Source organism: Dipodomys ordii, unplaced genomic scaffold (genome assembly GCF_000151885.1).
Source record: "Dipodomys ordii isolate 6190 unplaced genomic scaffold, Dord_2.0 Scaffold5, whole genome shotgun sequence".
Taxonomy (NCBI): domain Eukaryota; kingdom Metazoa; phylum Chordata; class Mammalia; order Rodentia; family Heteromyidae; genus Dipodomys; species Dipodomys ordii.
Window position 1 is genome coordinate 36,903,443 of NW_012267221.1, and position 25,183 is coordinate 36,928,625.

At 35.2% G+C, this 25,183-nt stretch overlaps 1 protein-coding gene across 3 annotated transcripts in view; it reads left to right on the plus strand.

Annotated features, from left to right (window-relative positions):
- The window catches only part of Nab1 (NGFI-A binding protein 1 (EGR1 binding protein 1)), a 44,084-nt gene that overhangs the window by 14,216 nt on the left and 4,685 nt on the right, over window positions 1-25,183 (plus strand). Inside the window, exons 3-7 of one of the 3 annotated variants that reach the window (XM_013029558.1) lie at window positions 9,903-10,036; window positions 11,861-11,912; window positions 21,997-22,086; window positions 23,600-23,759; window positions 24,934-25,050. In XM_013029558.1, the coding sequence (XP_012885012.1) occupies window positions 9,903-10,036; window positions 11,861-11,912; window positions 21,997-22,086; window positions 23,600-23,759; window positions 24,934-25,050 (553 nt within the window). Of the gene's footprint in view, window positions 1-9,902; window positions 10,037-11,860; window positions 11,913-21,996; window positions 22,087-23,596; window positions 23,760-24,933; window positions 25,051-25,183 lie in introns of all 3 variants that reach the window. The other 2 variants (XM_013029540.1, XM_013029549.1) reach the window with 2 other exon arrangements.

Genomic DNA, 25,183 nt, shown 5'->3' on the forward strand with positions numbered 1-25,183 from the left:
TAAACATAGTTGTGCTGGTAGCTTTAGTATGGTCTTGTTTGTGATCATTTGGGTAAATGCCCAAAAGTGGGATTGCTGGGTCATAGGGGAGCTCTATGCTCTATGTGGAGTCTTTTGAGGAACCTCCATACTGCTTTCCAAAGTGGTTGAACAAGTTTACATTCCCACCAATAATGCAGTAAGGCTCCCTTCTGGTCACATCCCTCCCCTCCAGCATCTGTTATTACTAGATTTCTTCATTATAGTCATTCTAACTGGGGTGAGGTAGAATCTCAGTGATGTTTTCTATTGAAGTATATTTCTAAAGATTCAATAAACCTAATCAACTTAACTATTAAAAAATTCCTAGACTATCTTTTAAAATTCAAAAAGAATTATTTTTTATTTTTTGCTTTTGCTAAGGGGTTCTTTGCTTCTGTAGGTAAATAGATACAGATAGTATTTAAGTAATGAGATCATTCTAGGCTTTCCCAAATAAGGGTATTCTCAAAATGAGTAAGCTGAGGTGTGGGGATGGACTGATGAAAAATGTGGCTTGTGTTTCTGAAATTTAATGTAGACCACTTGTCACTTAGAACTCAAGTCTGTGAATCTAGTCCACTAATACAGCTTCCACTAGAAGTTTATGACTCAAGAAGTTTGCTTCAAACTGGTACTAAGACCATGGAAAAAATTTTGAAATACTGAGGGAATTAAAAGAAGGTACTATTTAAATGTATCTTTATTTACTTATTTGTTTATTTATTGCCAGTCCTGGAGCTTGAACTCAGGGCCTGGGCACTGCCTCTGAGCTTCTTTTGTAGGCTAGCACTGTACCACTTGAGCCAGAATGTCACTTCCAGCTTTTTCTGTTTATGTGATACTGAGGAATGGAACCCAGGGCTCCTGACACTAGACAAGCTCTACTACTAAGCCACATTCCTGCCCCTAAATGTATCTTTTAAGTATTATGAGGATATTGCATGTTTTTCATTTAACTATTTAAATCAGAGAAAGACTTCATTTAAAAAAAATTCTAAGATTAAAGAATACTACTAGTTTAATCAGCAGCTTCCAAATAAGAAACTATGTCTTAATTCACTGTCAGCTTAATCTAACTATTCTGAGAATTTTCTTCATAGAAGATATGGATAGTGTTTTTCATCTTTAAAGACAAATTTTTATAAGTAGGTCATTAGTAGATGAAAATCTGGAAACTTTGTATACCTGAATTTTTTTAACTCTTACAAATACATGTAATTTTCTTCCTGTAAACATTTCATGTTTTTACAATGTATTTTATACTTCACAGTAAAAAATTAGGGAATGAATCATCAGTTTTATTTGTAAAGCTGCAGAATCAGTTATAGTTTTAGATTGACTCCATGTAGTTTTGTTTATAGGAGTCGGATGGTGAAGAGTTTATAGGTGTTATACCTTGAAGAGTGTGTTGGGGATGATAGGCTTAGAACTGTAAGTTGATGGGATGGGGCAGAAGCTAAGGGACAAACCCCAATGAAGAATTAGAATTTCCAGCAGACAGAATATGTCATCTATCCAAAAGTACATAAGCAGATAGTTGTTGGTAAACTAGGTAAGCAGTGCGCCTCAGATCTTAATGAATAACAAGAGATTTTTTTTTTTAAGTTGAGAATAGCAAGGTCATAGAGAATGAAAAACTTAAAATGCAGCAACTAAGCTGCAGACAGGTTAGCAAGGTAAGGACCCAGGCCCATAGAATACTTAGTGTTGCCAAGCTTAGATCAGTTGCCACTATAGCCTTGAGAAGTCAAAACTGAAATATTTTGGGAAAATCTAGCAATTTGAGAGAAGAAGAATGTAGAATCTGGGAGCCCACAAACCTGAGCACATTGTTAGCAAGTTATACTTTTTATTTTGAACTCTCAGATTTGGGTGGATAGCTCTCAGCCTCTTAATACTTGAGGAAAAAAATGCTGGACATTTCCTTTGGTTGATTTTTTTAAAATGATAGGACTATTAAGGCAGTCTATTTCTTTTATGAATCACTTGGTAACTTTCCTTAAAAAAAAAAAATGTATTGGCGCTGGGTGCCCGTACGCCCATGGCTCATGCTTGTAATCCTAGCTACTCAGGAGGATGAGATCTGAGGATCACCATTCAAAGCCAGCCCAGGCAGGAAAGTCCATGAGACTCTTACCTCCAATAAAACCACCAGGAAGTGACGCTGTGTGGTTCAAGTGGTAGAGCACTTGCCTTGAGCTGAAGAGCTGAGGGACAGCGCGTAGGCCCAGAGTTCAAGCCTCACAACGGGAAAAAAAAAAATGTATTGGAATGACATTGTTTTTGAGAACTATTACTGTTTGAACATTTTCTCTCCTCTCCCTCTGCAAGCCTTGACAAGGTTTGCCTATTTTTATTTACTTGTCAGAGATACTCAAAAGGATAATCATGAGAGCAACCTAGCCCACCTCCTTTTTTTGTAAATAAACTTTTATCACAACATAGGCTATGCCTATTTTGGTACTGTCGAGATTGCCTTTAAGCTACAGTGGCAGAGTTTATTAGTTATGGCATAGACTGGCCTGTGAATCCTAAAATATTTTAAAGTCTCTGAGGTGTGGGGTGTGTTTCTGTGTATGTGTCTGCATGTGTCTGTGTGTGTGTTACTGGAGCTTGAACTCAGTGCTTAAATGTTGTCTCTGGTGTGTAGTGGGGTAGAGGGTGAGCAGGTATACTGGGGCTTGAACTCAGTGCCTGAATGTTGTCCTTTAGATTGTTTTGCTCAAGACTGGAACTTTTATCACTTGAGCTTAGGCAGACTTTCCTGCCTATGCTGGGTTCGAACCTCAATCCTCAGATCTCAGCCTCCTGAGTAATTAAGATTACAGGCTCTAGCTCTAGCTTGGCTTTCTTATCTCTGAGTCAGTCCTCCAGTCTGGCATTTTGCTTGTTCATTAGCAATAAAGTCCCACAGGTTTTTTGGCCAGGCTGGCTTTGAACTAAGATCCTTCAAGTTTCTACTTGCAGCTAGAATTACAGACTAACCACTGGCACCCATCTTAGTCTGGCTTTTTATAGAAAGAACTTGCCAACCCCAATCTGTTTGAAGAAGTACCTTTTAGCTTATTTAATATTGTGTGTATGTGTATGTACTATTTTTATCATTTATTAATATACAGTTCTTTTTAACTTTGGTTGAATATTTTGTTTTTAATGTTTCATCATCCTTATATTTCTAGTTTAAGCAATTCTAGCCATAAATTTTTAGTATGTATTAATGTTATTCCCCAAGTTTTGATATGAGGCTATTTTAATTCTTTAATCTTAATTACTTGCATTTTTATACATGATTCTCTGACCCATGAATTACTTGGAAATGGAAGTGTTCCTTTATTTCTAAATACGAATGATTCCTTTTGCCCCTCATTACTTTTTCTAATGATTTTGAACTGAAATATTGTTAAGAAAATGAGTGCTTGTCCAGTATATATATGGTCATTATTTTTTATGCATATGGAAACAGTATCTTTGGCAGTTGTTAGTGAAGTCTGTAGTAATAAGACAGTTAACTTGTTGAAATCTACATTCTTACTATTTTTGTTTTTTGAGTTTGCTTGTAATATTAGTAAATAAGTGTTTTGTGTGAAAAATCTCCTATGGAGTTGTCCATTTCTCTGTTTTATGCCATGATCTTGTTAACTTTCAATACATTTTGCTTTAAAAAATCTATATTCTGTTGGATAGTAATATAAATGCATGAGGTCTCTTTTTGTTAATTGCTTGCTACATCTTTTTATCATCTTACAATCATTTCTACATTCATGTTTTTTGTATGTCCCTTCTAAATACTAATGGTTGAATTTTATAGTCTAGTCTGACATCATCATTTACTTGGAACATTTGATCTATTTACATTTATTATAATCATTAATTATAAACATTAATCTCTATTTAATTTCATTTTACTGCTTCCCCATTACATATATATACAGACACAAACACACTTTATATCTCAGATTTATTATATGGGATTAGTTTTCTTCTGTGTGAAGTACATGATTTAGAATTTGCTTACTGAAGGTGGAAAACTTTGGCCTTTGCTACCTCACTAGAAAATATTATTTTGTCCTCATTCTTAATTAGTATGTATTAGAGGTAAACTATATTTCCCATGATTTTCCTAAAAGCCTTCATTGACTTTTCAATTTCTTTAAGAGTTAATAATTATTTTATTATTTATTTTCTGCTTCTTAAATCTTCTGTTAATTTTTACTCTGATTTATTTCTCTTTTTCTTACAAATTCATATTTAATTGTCCATGTTTTTAGTTATATTTTAACTCCTTTTATTTCTTCAAATGAAATCCTTTGAAAATTTAATTCTGCTCCCTTTTTTTCTTCTGTTTTCACTTCTGATGTTTGACTTTTATAACTTGTCTTTGAATTCATATTTCTTAGAACTCTATGGGAATGGAAGGCCCAAGAAGATTCTGAATTTCTGTGGAAGTGATTTGATTTTGCAACTAGGGCACTAAAATTCTGGATCTTGTGAAAAGAAATTTTCACCCCTTTTAGCATGAATTAGAGCTGAGGATCTATGTGAAAGAGGATTGAATGTTAACCCATTTCAAGAGTTTATATTATTTTCTCTTCCAGTTAACACCTATGTTCAAGACAGGTAATTCTTTCATTTCTCTGGGACTACAGGTGATTTTTTAAAAATTAAACTTTATTTGAGCTTATAGTACTTTGAGGTCTCAGGTTTACGGATAAGAGCCTTAAAATTTCTCACTTTTTGGGATGCAGTGGCTTGAGCTTTGCCTTGATTCCTTCTTGTATTTCCTAGCCTCATGAAACTGAAGATTAAAGCTCAAGTTCATTCAGTTCTTACACTTTTCACATACTATTTTCATTCATTTTGGCCTACATTATTCTTACTCTCCAGCCTATTGACAGTTTTAAGGTAATATCTTCCCCACCATTTTATTTAACTTTTGTTGAGAGGGAGGTGAGGTAAGGAGTCATGGTACTTAGCTCTCCTGAGTGCTAGAGTATTGTGATTGTCCCTTTTGAGCTTTTCATTCATAATACTGAGAGTGTTTTTATACCAACAATACTTAATTGAAAATTACAATAATTTGATAGTTAACTATAAAGAAAATTTTTATAGAATCATTTAACTATTGTTTCTGAAGATAAAGATAACTGAATTCACTTAATGCCAATCATAAATTATAGCTATTTTAAGAAATTTTTATTTGAAGATATGAAATGGAATTTTGATCTATGAAAATAAGTGGAGGAAACAAGGAAGCCAGTAAGGGAGAATATCTTATTACTTTATTTTTATTTTATTAATTTATTTAAATTTTTGTCAGTTGTAGACATTGAACTCTGGGCCTGGGTGCTACCCTCAGCTCTTTAGCTTAAGGATAGCACTCTACCACTTGAGCCACAGCACCACTTCTGGTTTTCTGAGTGGTTTATTGGAGATAAGAGTCTCTCGGACTTTCTTTCCTGGGCTGGCTTTGAACTACATCCTCAGATCTCAGCCTCCTGAGTAGCTAGGATTACAGGTGTGAGCCACCAACCACCCGACCTTACTACTTTATATTTTACTGAAATTAGAACACTGGCATTTTAGAAAAAGTTGATATAGTGTTAGAGCTAGTAATTACTGTTTGGAGGGATTTTCTTTCTTCATCTTTTTCTTTTTAACTATATAATAGGGTCATCAGTGGGCCAATGTCATATGTATTTTTTTTTATTAATTAGGGAACATGAAATCTAGATAACACTGATAGACACACTTTTTTTAGGAAAAGACTTAATGAATTGGCTTTTGTTTACTTATCATCTTAGTGGTACTGGGGTTTGAATTCAGGCCTCATTCTTGCTAACCAGATGCGGTAACATTTAAGCCACTTTGCCTTTTGGGGGATGTCATTTTTGAAATCTGATCTCTTTCATTATGCTGGGTCCTGCTTGGACTAAAATCCTCCTATTTGTACTTCTGCACATCACTGGAATGACAGATATGTGCCATCTGGCCCAGCCATTGCTGGAGATGGAATCTCTTAAACTTTATTTTGCCTGAGTTAGTCTCAAATTACCATCCTCCGATCTCTATAACCCAGGTAGTTAAAGTGGCTCAAGCCATCTTTACCAGCATGAACCCACTTCTTATTACAACTTCGTAGTGAACTAAAATTATTTTTCCAGCTTGAACTTTCAGGTGCAAGGTTCCTTAAGTACAGTCTACATTTTAAAATGTGTTGTGCTTAATTTTCTTAGTTTCTGATGAGAAAATAGAAGTCCTATTAGAAAATTGTTTCCCGTTTATGATGACATTATTTTCTGTGGCTATATGCAAGTTGGTATTGTTAATTCACATATCTTCCTGGCAATCAGAAGTTTTTCCATAGAAATTTAGAATTGTAAGTACAGAAAAAAGGAAATAGATACATTAAAAAAGCAATCTGAGAAGGGTCAGCTACTGAAATTGAGTTAACTTAGGATATCATTCTTTAAAGTATATTTCACTTTTGTCTACAATAAATTGAACCTTTAAAAAGTACTTAGGGAAAGATTGTCTTTGATTATTCTTTTGGAAGAGGGTAGAAGGCTGAAAACAAATTATTCCTTCAATTACACTTTTATATAAAGCTATGAGTTTAAACTAGGATAGGCAAATTAATTTTAACTGAACAACTAGTATAAATTGCAGTTGGAAATATGGAGGAAGCTGGATATCATAACATATGCCATAACACACTCTAGGTAGAGTAAATATGTTGATGTAAAATTAAACTGACATCAGGCTCAAATTTGGGACAATACATATGTGTTATTAGGATAAGAAAAGTGTTCCTATGCCTAGCACCCAAGGCAAAAACTAAAAGGCTCTTGGTATATAAATAACTCTTAGAGGAGCTAGGTGTTGTGGTCCATATCTGTAATCTCAGCTACTAGGGCATCAGAGATTGGGATGATCATGGGCTGAGATCAGTCTGGCAAAAAGCAAGACTACCATCTCAAAAAACAATCTCAGAGTGGTAGTGCATATCTGTTGTCTCAGGTACTACAAAGATATAAGTAGGACCACAGTACAGATCTGACCCAGATTAAAGAAAAGAAAGTACAACGCTGTTTCTAAAAATTAACCAAAGCCAAATGCGCTCTGGGCATGTCTCAAATAGTAAGAGTGGGGCCCTGAGTTCAAATCAAAATAAAGTCCATAAGAAAACAAAACACTATAGTAGAAGAATCTGGGAAATGCCAGAGGCAAGCAGACTTTAAAATAAGCTAAAAGCATAGAGAAAAGTTTACTTTGTAGTCAAATAGTTAATTATATCAAAATATATTTAAAAATACATGAATTAGTAAAACCTTTAAAACTAATTGGTCAAGATTCTAGGATGTGGTCTTTTCATATAATTGTTGATAGCCTTATGAATTCAATTTGGTTGGACATGAATTTCTTAAAATTTAGTATATTCTATAGCTTAAGGAGGTGATTTGTTTGAATTCATGTCAAAGAAGTATCTAGATACTTGTGTAAAACTGTACATTTAGGGCCAGGCGCATGTGGCTCATGCCTGTAATTCTAGCTACTCGGGAGGCTGAGATCTGAGGATTGTGGTTCAAAGGCAGCCAGGGCAGGAAGGTCTGTGAGACTCCTTATCTCCAATAAACCACCAGAAAACTGGAAGTGGCGCTGTGGCTCAAGTAGTAGTAAAGTGCACTCACCTTGAGTTGAAGCATTCAGGGACAGCACCCAGGCCCAGAGTTCAAGCCCCACAACTGGAAAAAAATGTACATTTAACAATTCTTTGCATCTGTGTATGTAGTACATGGAAAATTTGTAATGTATAGAGTTTGGTTGCTTTAAAATGATACTGCTCTTTCCTATAATGGAATATTATGTGTATAGTAAAAATGACAAAAGGGAATTTCTAAGTATTTCATCAAATAAGTCAACATATTTGTTGAGCATCGTGTCTAAAACATTGCTGATATAAACCAAGTTTGTATCTTAATAATACATGGCGAAAATACATCATAATATAAGTGAAAGAATGATTACAAGTCTATGTATACACATACTTATATGTATAGGGAATTATAATAATTTATTTATTATTGTCCTGAGGCTTAAGCTCAAGGCCTATGTGCTTTCTTTTAGGTTTTTTGCTCAAGGCTAGCACTCGATCCCTTGAGCTACAGTCCTATGTCTGGCTTTTTGGTGGTTAATTAGATGTATAAGTTTCACACAGTTTCTTTTCTGGGACTGGCTTTCAACATGGATCCTCAGATCTCAGCCTCCTCACTAACTAGGATTATAGGAGTGAATCATTGACACACAGATTTAATATTTTAATGATGATTAAAATGTTAATAGTCATTCTTCATGGGAGGATTTCATTATGGATTTATTCATCTGTCTCTGTGTTCAAAAATTTTTAATGAGAAAAATTATCAGTAAAGGTGAGATGCCTAAGTAGGAAAAAATGGTGAGTAGCTGATTTTTTAAAATGAAAATAGCTAACACTAGAAAAACTTTGTGCCAAGTCCATGTCCTCCTTTACTTCTTTTTAGAGTCCTTTTAGGTCGCACCATCATCCCTTGCATTCTGAGAAGACCACAGCTCTGAGTTTTTGTTTGTCCAAAGTCACACAAGTAATGATAGGAACTGTACTCGTTACCTTGCTCATATACCTGTAATCCCTCTGTACAGTATTTTTACAATAAAAAAATGTGTGTGTGTGTATATAACAGGTCTCCTGTCAGGTTTGTCTACTACCATGCCCCATTTTTTTTTTTTTGCCATTGAGTACGTTTTGATCGAGTACATTTCTTGCTTTTTAAAAATGTGATTGATAGTCCATCACTGGTGGTTCATGCCTATAATCCTAGCTACTCAGGAGGCTGAGATCTGAGGAGACTCTTATCTCCAATTAACCACCAGAAAACTGGAAGTGGTGCTGTGGCTCAAAATAGTGGAGTATTAGCCTTGAGTAAAAGAGCTCAGGGACAGCACCCAGGCCCTGAGTTCAAGCCCCATGACCCACCAAAAAAGAAAAAAAAAAAAGGTGATTGATATACCTCTTAGTAATTCTGTATCCATTTATTTTGAAAATATTATGAGGAAAATATGTTTTGGTTAAACAGATTTTGAGTTTAAGATTTACCATTTAAAAAATTTAATAGAAGGTTAAAGTTGGTTAACTAGCAACTCTATATTGGGTGGGTGCGTGTGTGTGTTGCAAGGGGTCAAACCCAGCATTCTATCACTGAGCTACATCCTCAGCTCAGTATTCATATTTCATGTGAATATACTTTATACCTAAAAACAATCCTACAGATTTTGAGTTTAAGATAATATTTACCATTTTAAAATTTCAATAGAAGGTTAAAGTTGGTTAACTAGCAACTCTGGTGTGTGTGTGTGTGTGTGTGTGTGTGTGTGTGTGTGTGTGTGTCTGTGTCTGTGTCTGTGTCTGTGTCTGTGTCTGTGTCTGTTGCAAGGGGTCAAACCCAGCATTCTACCACTGAGCTACATCCCCAGCTCAGTATTCAGATTTCATGTGAATATACTTTATACCTAAAAACAATCCTATCAGACTCTCTACCTTTAGTTAGGGGAAAAATATATTAAAAAAATGAATTTCTTTTCTTACTGCCTACAAGCCCTCTTTCCTAACAACAATAAAAAAGCATATGAATAAAGCCAAGATAGTAATAATAATTTTGAATGGACATAAGATGGTATCATTTTTCTTTTAAACTTTGACATTAGGAGTATCACCCTGATTCTGACAAATTATTATTTTATTATATGCTTAATTTTATTCTTGATTTTATATTCTTAAGTGAGTCAGTTTATATATGGATGAAATAATCTAATTTTTAAAATTCTATTTTGGCACTTTGGATATTCAGCTCACTGTTAATGAAGCGGCTGCTCAACTCTGTGTGAAAGATAATGCCCTGTTGACAAGAAGAGATGAACTTTTTGCCCTGGCTAGGCAGATTTCTCGAGAAGTCACCTATAAATACACTTACAGAACCACCAAGTAAGTTATTGACAATTTTCTCTTTCTTGTACTGATGATTCAAACCAGGGCCTCACACTTACTAAGCAAGACCACTACTACTTAAGTCACACCTCTGGTCCTTTCCTTTGTATTTTCTTTGTAAGTTAAGGTTGATTTAACTTTACTTGTGCTGTCTCTGTCTACTAAGTAGATGGGATTACAGGTATATACCACCGCCTGCGGTTCTAATTGGTGATATCTTTGCATTGTTTAGTTGAAGTACAGCTTGAAAAATTATCCATTGATATATCATTTTTTAAAGGCAAAAGTATGATTATAGTTCTATAAAATTAAACAATGTAGTGACCTTTAAGAACATTGATAAAAATAATTTTTAATAAATTAATTTTTAACTGACATATAACAAAAATTATAACTTTTAACAAGGTACCAAGTAATCATTTCAGTACATACACATTCTGTAATTTTAAATCAAGTAAAACATATCTCTAAACATTTTATCATTTCTTTATGATATTCTTTCAGAATATCTAGGTTTTTACAAAATACAGAATACAATTATTATCCCAAGTTATCCTACTGCATAATGTTTCACAGCAGACCTTACTCCTATCCAACAAAGTGATGTTTATTTATTGTTCAGTTCTCTGTCTGAAAGGCATAGTTTCTTAGTATTAATGTGTTTTATTTGTAATGGTTTAGACATTTTTTTCCTTACACTTTGGTGTTGAGTGTGAGGATGAGATTTAGATAGCCTTTATGGACATATCTGTACATTCACCACATGAACATGCTGATCTCTTGGGAAAAAATGGTTCCTTTTACAAGTGCTTACAATCTGATATTAGGTAAATTCATAAAAGGACTATAAATCAGTTGGTCCAGTCCTGCATTGATAAATACTTGTTCATAATTTGTCATTATTGGAAACAATACCACAATAGATAACATCATATACATGTTTTGCTAATTTCATGAGGCACTACTCTTATATGCATAATGTAGTTGGACACCAGGTGGCTCAGGCCTGTAATCCAAGCTAATCAGGAGGCTGAAATCTGAGAATCGTGATTTGAAGCCAGCCCAGGAAGGAAAGTTTGTGAGACACTCTTTCTCTAATTAACCACCAAAAAATCTGGAAGTAGTGCTATGGCTCAAAGTGGTAGAGTGCTAGCCTTAAGCACAAAAGCTTTGGTACAGCACCCAGGCACTGAGTTCAAGCTCAGGACTGGCTAAATAAATAAAAGAAAAAGTATAATGCAGAGTGATAACTGAAATATGTATGTCTTAGGATTTTTTAAATTTTATTATTTGGTTGTACAAAAAAGTTATAATTCCACAAGTCAGAATATAAGTAAAATGCATTTTATGTCTTATGACTGATCAGGTAGTATTTCACAGGTATATTGGTACATCTGGGATAGGTTCCCAGTAGAAAGACTTCTAATCTAGGGTAACTACATCTATAGTGAGTGATTGAAAGACAAAATGTATTTTAATCTCATGTTATTAAGCATATATTCTAAGTGGGTTTTTTTTGTCATTTTATCTTAAATTGTTCCTGCTGAACCATAAAGGGATATTGACCTTGGTATTTCTTTTCTTCTGTTGAATAATAATCATGTAATATTTATTGAGTGTTTTCTCTGAGGAGAGTCCTTACATTGGTGTTCTTTTAAAATGTGTCTGTATGTTCCTAATGAAAAGTCTTTTATTGTTTTAATGTATACGTTCTTCATATTGAGGTTTCAGGGTGACATATTTTAGGGGAAGGTTATAGATAAGATGAATTATGAATGAAATTTTTACCTTTTCAAATTTTTCTTTATTACTTTTCCCTAGATCAAAATGTGGCGAGAGAGATGAATTATCCCCAAAGAGAATTAAAGTGGAGGTATGATTATATATATTATTTCAATAATGTTTGTTTAAAAATCTTTATTTAGAGAAATGGAATTCAGGCAAAAAAGGAATTGTAGAATCTTACTGTAGAATTTTGTTACTCTGAAATATATATAGTAATTTGAATTAGTAACCAAGAAAATTCTTAAAAAAGAAAGTATATTGATATCCAGTTACCAAATATTAGCTTGCAAATTAGTGTTCTTACCATCTAAAACTTTACTGGTTAAGCAGTTCCTCTTATAATTTTGTGTCATTAGTCATCATACATTTCAGAAAAATGAACTTTTAATTTGTTTGTATTATCTGATGGATGTGACAGTTTGGGTAGCTTTATTTTATTTTTTGGCAGTGCTGGGGTTTGAACCCAGGGTCTTGTGATGGCTAAGCAGACGCTCTACCACTGTTAGGCCTCCAGGAAATGATGATCTAGTAGCTACAAATTTTGGAAACTTTTCCATAATAAAACTTGTTTTAGGCTTGATTTTAGACTTGAAAGTAGTAAGGTGACAGTTGAGTAAGAAAAATGTGCTCTTAGAATTATAAAGTGGTTTCAGAACTACTGTTCCTTAGTGGGTTGAATATTTATTTGAAAGATCTAGTCTATAGCAGAGTGGAATTTGAAATTAGATTCTCCTTTTTTCCTGTTTCTCTTGGGTTGAGGAGGAGTATTGGTACTCTTTTAGACATGCTATTATTTATTTTCAAATTATGCAAGTAATTTTTGACTACCCTAAATTTCTACAAATAGATTATATTATATTACTAAGTATCTATTTATACAACAATAATCTTGTAAGAATATTAACCACTTCTAAAGACCCTATATGATCTGATTCCAGCTAACCTCTCTTATCTTGTTTGTTCCTACATGTCCTCATGTGTTGTAGCAACCCTGAGCAGCATTCTATTCTAGAACTTGCCAAACTCATTTGTACCTCAGTATTCACCACTTGTTTTATTTGTTCCCTTACCTAGAGCTGTTTTCTTTTTCTTTTTGAAAAACATTACATTTTTAATTCCCCAAGAGTAAACTGGTAAATAACTGTCAAACCATCACTGGAAGAATGTGGAAAATAATCAAGCAGAGTGAACCCACTGAAAAAGAGTTGTTTTCTTTGGCTATAGGTCACAGTTCCTCGGCCTTCCTTTCTGAAGGGGCTTTCTGTAAAACCATAGTTATGATGGTTTTTCTGGTGGTTTTGTTTGTTTTCATATTGCTTAGCTCTGGAACCGGTATATGTTTGGGTTTAATTTAATATAAATTTGCACGTGAAGGAGAACAGAGTCTTTATTTACTGAGTTTATAACACAGTCTTTCATTTAATAAAATCTGTTGGAAAAAATAATGAATGGCTGTGAGTAAGCTGCTTTGACTAATAAAGATTTTATCCTAATGTAATAGTTTTCAAAGAAGAAAAGTATTTTGTTTCCAAATGGACACATTTTTAAGAAATCGTAGGTTGGAGGCAGGCACCAGTGGCTCACGCCTGTATCCTAGCTACTCAGGAGGCTGAGATCTGAGGATCATGGTTCAAAGCCAATGGGCACAAAAGTCTTATCTCCAATAAACCACCAGAAAACCAGATATGGCACTGTGGCTCAAAAGGTAGAGCGCTAGCCTTGAGCTGAAGAGCTGAGGGACAGCCTCAGGCCCAGAGTTCAAGCCCCCTGGCAAAAAAAAAAAAGAGTGTAGGTTGGGTGAGGTGACAAAAGCCTGTAATTCTAACTACCCAAAAGGTAGAGAATGGGAAAATCATAGTTTGAGACTAGTCTGGGCAAAAAGTTACTGAGATCCTCATGTCAACCAGCAAATTGGGCTAGGTGGTATGCACATGATCCCTTTTATGTGAGAGGCCCTAGGTAGAAGGATTGTGGTCTCAGACTAGCCTCAAGAACAAAAATTGAGATCCTACTTGAAAAAAAACTCAAACATAAAAAAAAAACAACTAGGAGCCAGGCGCCAGTGGCTCATGCCTGTAATCCTAGCTACTCAGGAGGCTGAGATCTGAGGATCGTTGTTCAAAGCCAGCCCAGGTAGGAAAGTCCGTGAAACTCTTTTATTTATTTATTTTTGTTTTTGTTTTTTTTTTTTTTTTGGTCAGTCGTGGGGCCTGAACTCTTGGCCTGGGCGCTGTCCCTCAGCTCTTCAGCTCAAGGCAAGCACTCTACCACTTGAGCCACAGTGCCACTTCTGGCTTTTTTCTGCTTAAGTGGTGCTAAGGAATTGAATCCAGGGCCTCATGCATGCAAGGCAAGCACTGTACCACTGAGCTACCTGTAGCTCAAGTGGTAGAGTGTTAGCCTTGAGCTGAAGAGCTGAGGGACAGCGCCCAGGCCCAGAGTTCAAGCCCCCCCAACCGACCAAAAAAAAAAAAAGAACTAGGAACATGGCTAAAGTGATAGAGCACTGACGGGAAAGTAAGATCCCGAGTTCAAACCCCTGTATAAGCAAAAAAATAAAAATTAGTTCATCATTCTTAATCTAGATCTGTTATGGTAAATTTTAATTCAGACTTCAGATACCAGAGATATTAATTTGGTTTCGAAAGCTGATTCCAAGTAGAGTGGATTAAAACTGGCTACAAAGGAGTTTTACTCCCTTAAGACTTATCACCCAGTGTATTAGTGCTTTATTTATGTCTGTCTTCTATGTGGCTGCTGAGAGAGGAAGACAGTCTGACATGAGAAAAGATTTGGGTAGGGAATTATATTGGAGATAAATCATTTGAGTTGGGTTTTAAAAGAATGGTAGGATTTCAGAAGATAGGAATACTGAATAGTGGGTAGGTGGCATTGTAAAGGTAGACTACTGTAAGCAAAGATACAGAGATAACCAAAACATTACATATGATCTGATAACAGCAGAACAGTTTCTTTAGAGCTGTGATTGACACAAAGGACCTCTTAAATACAACAGAATTTAGAGCTCTATGAATATTTTTTTTACTCTTGCTTTTACTATTTCTCTAGTAGTCTGTAGCTTCTTAAAGACAATAACATAAACAGATTCATTATTTAGGCCCAAATTCATGAGATGACCATATGTCTTCACTTTCATCTTTTATATATTTTAAATCTGCTGCATCAACTTGTAAAGCACACATGTCAAATTGGTCACATTTTTCCATCTTAAAAAGACAATTTTTACAATGAATAAAAAGAAATAAGATGCCCAATAGATAAGGTAGAAGTGACAGCAAAATAATTTGACATGTAAAAGAGAGAAATGTTTTTTTGCCTGCATTAGGTATCTTAGTAGAAGCAGTACATTGTTCAAGTTCATAGGATCTTGTTGTTAAATGTAATATTGTCCTGTATTTTTGTATATAAAGAGTTAGGGGGAATGGAGTTTTAATATTTTTCTAATTCCTCTGGAAAACACTTATTAAATAGTTGTGTTCTTTCAGATAGATAGTTACTGTATGATTTCTTTAATGTCAGTATACACATTGGAAACATAATGTGTTGGCCTTAAATACAACTCCTCCTTATAGGATATGTTAAACATTAAAATATAGGGACTTTGAGCCACAGAGAAAAAGATCTGGGCTTTAGGAAAAGTACCTCTTGAATCCTGTGTGTTAGTAAGGCAGACTTGGGAAACATCTGCCAGGACAAATGAGCAGCTGATTTGAGTCCACTTTTAGCTAACTTGAAATGTGTTCTCTTTCTTTTTCATCAACATCATAAATCTAGCTGTGAGGAAAATATAAAAATGATAGTTTTTTATTGTTGCTATTATGTATGAGTTCCTGCTGTAGGCATTTAGAATTCTTTGTCACAAACCTTGTCTACACTATATAAGCTTAATGATGTTCATTTTATGGCTGCAGCCCCAAAAAGGTTCAGTGACTTGACCAAGTTGCCACATTGCTGTCCAGTGGCAGAGCAGGGCTTTACGTATGTCTCACTTCCAAACTTCAATGTAGTGTTCCTCTGGGTACCAATGTGTGAAAAGCACTATTTCCTCCTATTCACATGATAGAAAGGGCAAAATGTATATAGAATTGATGGTATTTGAAGAAGGAGAGAATATATATATATATATATATATATATATATAGTTACTATTTTCTATCCAGACAAGCTTGTCTAGTAAACAATTGAAATGGCAACTGTAAAGTATATTTATATGTAAAACAGTACCACGTGCTATGCCGCTTGTTTGTAATGACTAAATATGTTAACATTTGTCAGATAGAATAGACAGAGAAAAACTAGTCTGAAGTATTTGTACCCTACCTATGACAGCATGAATTTTTAGGTTATTTTGACAACTAGTTGAAGGACATGAAGGATCAAGAGCCAAAGTGATGGGGTTTTTTTCTTAAAATTAAAAAAATATTATCTAAAAGTAGACTCAGTGACTTGGATTTTTCAGTAAGTTCATCACGTACCCTGAACTTTAGTGTTATAAGGAGCATCTTAGAAGGGAGGAAAGACATAGAAGCTACCAGTCCTAGGACTGTTGATGTTGATGGCAGCTGACTAAATTGGATGGACTGTTACTGTGTGTATGGCATCTGTAAGTTTTCTTCACAGAATTGCTGTGACAAAGATGGGAGGTGATACTTTTAGTCACCCTGTGGGATTGAGGGTACAGATCAGTTAGAAGTGACTGAAAGAAATGAAACTTGTTTATAGCCCAGAATGCTTGAGTTTGAAGAAGAAAGACTGAGAAGAAACATCTGCTAGCAGTTTCAGCAGGGTGGGGGTAAGGTCATGAAGAAAGGGAGGGAAGAGGGTCAGAATATCCACCTACGCTGTACTAAGTTCGTTGAAAAGAATGCTGATCTGATTTGATATAGATTCTTTCCACCATGTGCATCAGAAAAACAGAAACATTACAATCTGCTATTCATACAGAAAAATGTGAAGAAAAAAAGGAAAATGCACATGTGGGGTTGAGAACATCTGCTGTAAGGAGTCATTTAAAGACAGCTAAGCAGTGGCTTTAAAGCGGCTTGCTGGTGTTTGGTGACGAGGATGAAGAATGACAATGGAGACCAGTGGAGTGAGAATAATTAGGTCATGAACAGCAGCCCACCTTAGATCTTTTATATTCTCAATGTTCAGATCCAGAGTCTCATCAGCAAGGGAACACTGTGATTAATTGTAGCAGCCAAGAATATGACATGGAGATAAATTGCTCATAGCATGGTACAGCTGGTGCCTGAGAGGAAAAAAAGCATAAGAGGCATATAACAAAAGTCCTGCACCAAACCCAGTGTAAAAGAGACCCATTTCTTGGGTCATTTTCATTTCTAAGGCATATATTTTGAATAGCATAAACCTATTTTATTTTTCCTATCCACAGAAAACTGTCAAGATTGGGGAAGAAAAGTCAGCATGAGCAATGTACTAAGTTGCAGACAGATGAGTGATTACTAGTATATTGTTGTTTTATTACTCACTGCAGGTTCTTATTTCTCTATTAATTATGGAGCAGTACCCGGTTTACACATTTCAGACTTTCCACTTTTTCAACATTCTCATGGCTGAATAATGCTCACAATGGTGTCATTGTATATTTGGCAATTTACCATTTGCATTACTTCATATAGGCTCTACAGATCTTCACTAGACAGATAAAGCAGGTGGTCTAATCTCCATTAAAAGATTTGGAGCACTGGAAATAATGAGGTTAACTCTCTTTCCTGAAACTACACATCTGGTTTCCAGCACTAGAAGACTATAACTAGTTAACTCATTTCTCCTTTTGAAAGCCTCTTCTAAATAACAGTGTGACATATTGGACTATCTAGGGATTCTGCCTGGCTCACTACACTCAGAACTTACTGATGAGCTAGTGATTTTCCAGTTTGAAGTGCTAGCGCGGCTTTTGCCCCAGGCTCTAAACTCAGCACACCTGCTTACCTGGTTTATGCACAGGCAAATTTCATCGGCCTGTAGACTCAGCATATCCCCAACTAACATCAATTTTCTGGTCCCTCCCCTAAACTTCGTAGCCCTGGAGTACATTATTGTGATAAGTGTCACCACCTAACTCCCAATTGCTTAATCTTGGGAATTCATTTATTTCCGGATTACATATGCCACATGTGTCTAGGAGTAGGACACACTAGGTCTTCACAGCCCTTTGACTAGGCTCCACACCACCATTCCTGACCCCTGTATTCAGTGGCCTTTGTAAAATTCACATAGGATTAATTGCTTCTCCAAGATCGTGAGTGGCTTTTTTTCTTTTTTAATGTTTTGGTACAAGGGCTTGAGATAATGGCCACATGCTCTCTCTTGACTTTCTTGCTTATGGCTGGCACTCTACCACTGGAACCACACTCCAGTCTGGTATTTTGTTGGTTTATTGGTGAAGGAATCTCCCAAACTTTTCTTCCCATGCTGGCTTTAAATTGTGATCATACAGGTAGGTCTCATCCTGCTAAGTAAAATGACTTTTCTGTACGTTGTGATAGTTTTAAGGCCTCACAAAGCTGTCCCTGCATGTCTAACATCTCTCGCCACTCCCTCTTTCTCAGTATCCAGAAGCTATTTGAGTTTCTAGAGAAAATTCCTTTGGCCTCCAAGCATTTAAATAAATTACTCTTATTCTTCCTTCAGACTTCAGCTTAGACATAATATTTTCTCAGAAACTTCCTCTGCCAGAGTACCTTACCTGTGCCCTGGATTGATTCTTTTCCTTCTGTAGACCATATTTGTCAAGAGGGCATGCCTCTCTTGTTTGCCATTGTATCCCCATATCTGTATCATGTTTAAACCATTTAGGTGACAATTTTGTTAAATGAATAAACAAATTCTAGATTTCTCATGTTTATTTCCCTGTACTGTACCCAGTATTTTCTTGCTGGTTTTAGTTTGTGTGAGTGCATGTGAGTGTGTGTGTACACTCAGGGCCCATCACTATTGCTCAGTTGTATTTCTTGCTTATGGCTAGCACTCTACCACTAGAGCCATGCTTCAGCCCAGCATTTTACTTGTAATTTTGAAATAGAATCTCTGAGTTTTCTGTCTAGACTGGCTTCAAATTGAGATCTTTTGAGTCGTACTCTGAGTAAATATGCTGACAGGCATGAGCTACTGGTGCCTGCTCTAGTTTTAGTTTTTAGTTTTTTTAAAAAAAATTGTTATTTTGGGGCTGGGAAGGTGGCTCAGTGGTAGAGCACTTGCCTTGCATGCCTGAAGCCCTGGGTTCGATTCCTCAGCACCACATAAGCAAAAAAAAAAAAAAAAAAAAGCCGGAAGTGGCGCTGTGGCTCAAGTAGTAGAGTGCTAGCCTTAAGCTGAAGAGCTGAGGGACAGCACCCAGGCCCAGAGTTCAGGTCCCACGACTGGACCCCCCCAAAAAAATTTTGTTATTTAGTGTAAAGGTAATGAACTGGGGTGGGGGGGAGTTACAGTTACCCAAATAGGGTAATGAGTACATTTCTTTTTGAATAGTTACCCTCTCCCTTATCTTCTCTCCTTTTCTCTCCCCACTGTGCCTCCCCCCAAGTTGTAAAGTTCATTTCCTACATAGTGTCAGTGAGTATCATTGTTGTATTAATTCATCCTTTGCTGTTTCTGTGATTCCCTTTCCCTTCCACAGAGCAGATAAAGGGCACAGAAAACTAAAAACAACAACAACAAAACAGAAATAAAGGCAAACAATATAATATGAACCTTTTGTTTCCAGTTCTTGGAGTCCATTTTGATATGCTTCATTATATTTAGTTTTAAATGTCTAGTTTCTACTCATTCTAAGATATCTATATTATATAAATATCCCTGAAATTTATCCTTTTTTCTCTCCACATATATATTAAAAAGCTATACAAAAATCATTTATAGGATGCCATTTGCTTTACTGTAAATCTGGTAGTTTAGGGGGTAAATTTAGCAAGTATTAGTAACAAACATTTTGTAAATAATTCTTAGGTGCCAACCCCTGTACTAAATATTTTCAGTAAATTTTTTGCCTTCTTAAAAGCAATTCTATAAGTTAGCTAGGTACTACTATATTGTCTACTTGTATAGATAAAAAAAAACAGACACAGAGGTGAAATAATGTGCTCTGAAATAGAAGTAAATAGTAGAATTGGATTTCAAAAGTTCAGGTGATAGATTTGATGTTGACTCAAGAAAAATGACTATAAGAAAAGTCTTTTTATTGTGAGTTTTACAGATGTAGTCACTTTAGGTTTTTAGAAATTGAGCACAAACTTGGAATGAGGTAATAAAATGAGGTAAATCTAGGTTTGTGTGTAGGAAGAATTAAATGAGATAATATCCATAAAATGACACCAAACTGGTACATTATAGGCTCCTGAAAATTGGTTATTCTCTAACTGATGTTTTTGTTCCAACTCTTCTAGCCTACTTCACTGAACATTAGAATTGTGGAGGGCTTGCTACAGTAAAGAGTACATTGGATCAAGAGCTAATTTTTTATATAGCTACAAAAGGCCAGGCACTGTTTGCTTTAGCTGTTTAGGAGGCTGAGATGTGAGGATTGAGGTTCAGAGCCAGCTGGGGAGGAAAGTCTGTGAGACACTTACCTCCAGTGTACCACAAAAAAGCCAGGAATAGAGTTGTACTCAGCCTTACCAGCCTTGAGTGGAAAAAGCTCTAGGATAGCTAGCTCTTAGTTCCAGCCTCAGTACTGGCACCAAAAACAAAACAAAAATCATGTGAATTAAAAAAAATTAGTTATTACTTAGGTAGTTAATTTTTAGATGAAATATTTGAAAACAGGGTCTACAATGCAGTAATAATTTTTTCAAAAGTGATTGACGACAATGTTTTGAACCAATATCATATATCTCAAAGAAAACATTTTAGTACTTTTTATTATGTTATTATAAGAACTGTTGGGGTTTTTTTTGTAACCCTCTGTTACAAATATCGTTTATCAAACAAAGGAAAGAACAACGTGTTTGCTTCGTGTGGGTCCTGGAGCTTGAACTCAGGGCTTGGGCACTGTACTTGCGCTTTTGTGCTCAAGACTAGTATTCTGCCTACTTCTGTTTTTTTTGGTGTTTAATTGGACATAAGACATTCATGGATTTTCCTGCCCAGTCTGGCTTCAAACCCCAATCCTCAGATTTAAGTCTCTGGAGTAGCTAACATATATATGTGTGAACCAACAGCTTGGTGAAATACATGTTTATAGTTAATATGTTTCTTTGAGTTTTTTAATAGCTTTTCTTACAAAATCATTAGAGTTGTTTGTTGTTTTAAATTTCAAATGGAGCAATAAATAGTCAAAAGAAATTTGACATTAGTAATAGGTAGATTAACTCAAATATATGTGAAATATAAAACAAATAATTTAAGTTGGAAGTGTCTCTAACTGGAGTGCTAGCCTTGAGCAAAAGCACTCAGGGACAGCACCCAGACCCTAAGTTCAGACCTCACAACTGAAAAAAACAGAAAACTAAGTTGAAGTCTTAAGGAATAGAGTTCTCCAAATAGGGTAGACCCTGTATAATACAAGAATTTAGTGGGTTTTGCTATTCTTAGTAGTCATTAGTTGCTAAAGGTATGTCTTACCTGGTTTATTTCATTTGTTCCTCACAAGCAACTCTGATAGATAATTTCCCTTACTCTTTTTTCTTTTGAGGAAAGATGGAATTTACTGCATTTTTCATCCTTTTCATTTATGTTTTTACTGAAGTTACAACTGGAGTAAATAATGTATTTGTGTCATAAAATGAAAGACTGAAATAAGATATATTTGGGTAATGAGAGTAAGGTGGAACTTTTGCTTTCTGTTTGTTTGTTGTTTTTATTGTTTTTAAACCAGTACTGGATCTTGACCTCAGAACCTGGGCACTGTCCCTAAGCTGTTTTTCTCAAGGCTAGTGCTCTGCCACTTGAGCCACAGCTTCACTCCCAGCTTTGGTGGAAGGTGCCCGCTCTGGCTCCAAACTGTGATCCTCAGATCTCAGCCTCCTGAGTCGCTAGGATTCCAGACAAGAGCCCACCAGCACCTAGCTTTTGCTTTGTATTTTGAGTTTTTGATAACAGCGTTGTTGTTATTCTTTGTTATTCTTTATTTGTTATTCTTTGTCTTTTTATAAGCTATAAATATAAAGGACTCATTCTTTAACACACAGGATGGATTTCCAGATTTCCCAGATTCTGTGCAAACACTCTTCCAGCAGGCCAGAACTAAAAGTGAAGAATTTGCAGCTCTTAGTTCTCAGGTAACAGAAACTTCTCGTTATTATAGCAGAATGTCTAAGTTGCTGCTTCAGCCAGTCTGTTTTAGGTTTATTAAGACTGAATTTATTTCTGGTTGTTTTAAAGTGTCATCTGATCCACAGCTGTATCCACAAGATAACTTGATTTGGCTTTTGAACAATCTGAAATGGCTCTGTTTGTTTATTCTGTGTAGTTTTATAGGAAATGAGACAGATTCTCTATTCAAGAAAACGGAGAAGTAGCAATTTAGTATCATGAAGACAGTTGTGTTGATCACTGTATATAATACAATTCTGAGATAAAGTAGCCTTAGTTTTAAATATTAATAATCATTGCTATAACTGTTGACTCATTTAAATTCATGTATCCTGAAAAACTGGCAAAATACAACTTCAGGTAATTTGTTATGTAATTATATATGTTCATAGATATAAACATTTAAAAGTCCTTTCTACAATAATCTTTTTAAAGCACTGCAAGTTTTATTTCTATTGTTTCTCCCATTGACTTGCTTTAGTTTCAGTACTGACAAGTTTTGCTTATTCATATTAAGAGGATGCAAAATCTATTTTTCTCCCTCAGAAATTTTTATTGAAATGTTATTAGTTAGCAAGAAGTTCAAATGAAATTATTTGGTTTATGTGCATTTAGAAAAATAACATGAGCATTTTTCCTATTAGTCACTGAGTTAGTATATTTTTCACTTGTTGATTTTTTAATATTGCAAATCATGACTGTTTGCAACCAATTTTTATAGCAGCTTTTTTGCACTCTTATAAAATATGGTAGTGATTTGTATTTGTACATTATTATCTTCATGGCAAAGTATCATAGATACGTTGCCTTGAATATCATGTACAAGTAATTTGGAGAAATATATAGAAAAGGGGTGTGGTAAAGATAAATTTCTGTATCAGTTCACTAATTTTGTGTTTTATAATTGGTTGGAAAATACCACAGTTCCATGCCATTTCAAGATCCTCATTGGCATTGATGTTTTTCTGCATAATTATCATTGTTTAATTTTAGTGGGAGGTGTGTTTGTCTTATTCAGACAGCCATTTTGCACCTATTCTTCTCTAAACATACTGTCCCCATATCAGAGTCTGTGTAGTGCCAGATCCTAAAATAAAAATGCCAAGTTTTCACCCTGTGTGTTAGAAGAAGTTGATAGCAGATGTTGCTGTTGATCTTAAGTTCCTTTTAAGAAAATCCTTTAATCAGTACCTTAAAAAAATAAAACTGGGTTGTGTTGTTTTTAAGTTTGGATGGAATTCCTTTTATAGACTGACAAGAAACCTTTCTTTTCCTTTTGTATGACATCAAACATTTTGTGTTTAACATGATACAGACATTCGTTCCTATTTATGGAAACAAGTGTGCCATATGAAGTGTGAACTAATTTTAATGAATACTAAATATATTTGCTGGAGTCTGAAATTGGCATCTTTAAGCCATTAAAAAATCTAGGATGTTTTAGATACTGATTTTATTTTTTGCTTTACTTACTAGCAGTCTGAAAAGGTGGTGGCAAAACAGATGGAGTTCCTCTGTGCCCAAGCTGGCTATGAGAGACTACAGCATGCTGAGAGAAGACTGTCCACAGGGCTTTACAGACAAAGCTCAGAAGAGCACAGCCCTAATGGTTTGCCTTCTGACAATTCAGATGGACAGGGTATGTCTTCTGAAGGACTTTGCCTTCAGAGCCATCACGATGTACTCTTCAGAGAGAAGTTGAAAAAATAATGGTTTTTAATCTTGATTTTTTTTAGAGATTTTTATAAGTTCCCTATGAAAATTATCTTTTTCTCAAGAATAAATTTAACTTACATACTTAAATTTATAAAATTTTTGAACTTTATTATTGCTGTACACTGTTGGTACATGTATAACATGTATTTTGTAAAGGGTTGATATAGATAGTAGATGTGAACATTTCAGGTCATTTTTCCCAGAGAAGCAAACCATCAGATATTTCTTCTTTTTTTTCCTCTAGGTGGTATTAGGAATTGATGGGCCTTGCCCATGCTAGGCTAGCACTCTACCAACTTGCTACACCTTCAGTTCTCATTCTTTTTTAAAAAGATAACCTACTTCTTTAGTCTTCAAAAACAGATTATCAGAAACTTAAAACATGTTTCTTAAAGAATTTGGTAGTTGCAGTGGGTGCCGGTGGCTCACGCCTGTAATCTTAGTACTCAGGAGGCTGAATTCTGAGGATCACGGTTCAAAGCCAGCCCAGGCTGGAAAGTCTGTGAGACTCTTATCTCCAATTAACCACAAGAAAACCAGAAGTGGCATTGTGGCTCTAGCAGTAGAGCGCTTACCTTGAGCTGAAGAGCTCAAGAACAGTGCACAGGCCCAGAGTTCAAGCCCCACAACTGACAAAAAAAAAAGAATATGGTAGTTGCTTCTAAAGTATTATGACAGAACAACTTTCAATGTTAAAAAGCTATCTGACTCATTAATATTTTTATCATTCTGAAATTCTTTAATTTTATTTCATGTTGTCACATGAAGAAAAGACAGTTTTTGGTGCTCATTCAACAGATTTTTTTTTAAAAGTATTGCCTATGTGCCAGGCATACTTCTGAGAACTGAATATACAGCAGTGAACAGATCAAACCAATGCCCATTTGGAGCTTACACTCCTAGAGGAATAGCAAGAAATGATTTGCATTTTCTTCTAAATTATTATTTAATGTTTTTTTCCTACTATCTAAATTCTTCTGTGCTGTTGACTTTCTTCACTTTTTACCTAAGGCATGTTCAGGAAATTTTATGAAAATTTTTTGTAAGGAGAGAAATATGGTGTGTTTTAAGTATTATTTATATATTTTTCTTCTCAGCAGAACGACCGTTGAATCTCCGAATACCTAGTTTACAGAATAGACAACCCCATCATTTTGTGGTGGATGGAGAGCTGAGTAGACTTTACTCCAACGAGGCAAAGTCCCATTCATCAGGTGAGAATGTGGAGAATATTGAGTATAACTTAGGTAATGGAGTTAATAAGAATACTGAGAACCACTTAGGTAATGGGTTTAAATTCCATTCTGCTACTTACCCTTGTACCATTATGCACGTGTTAATAATTAA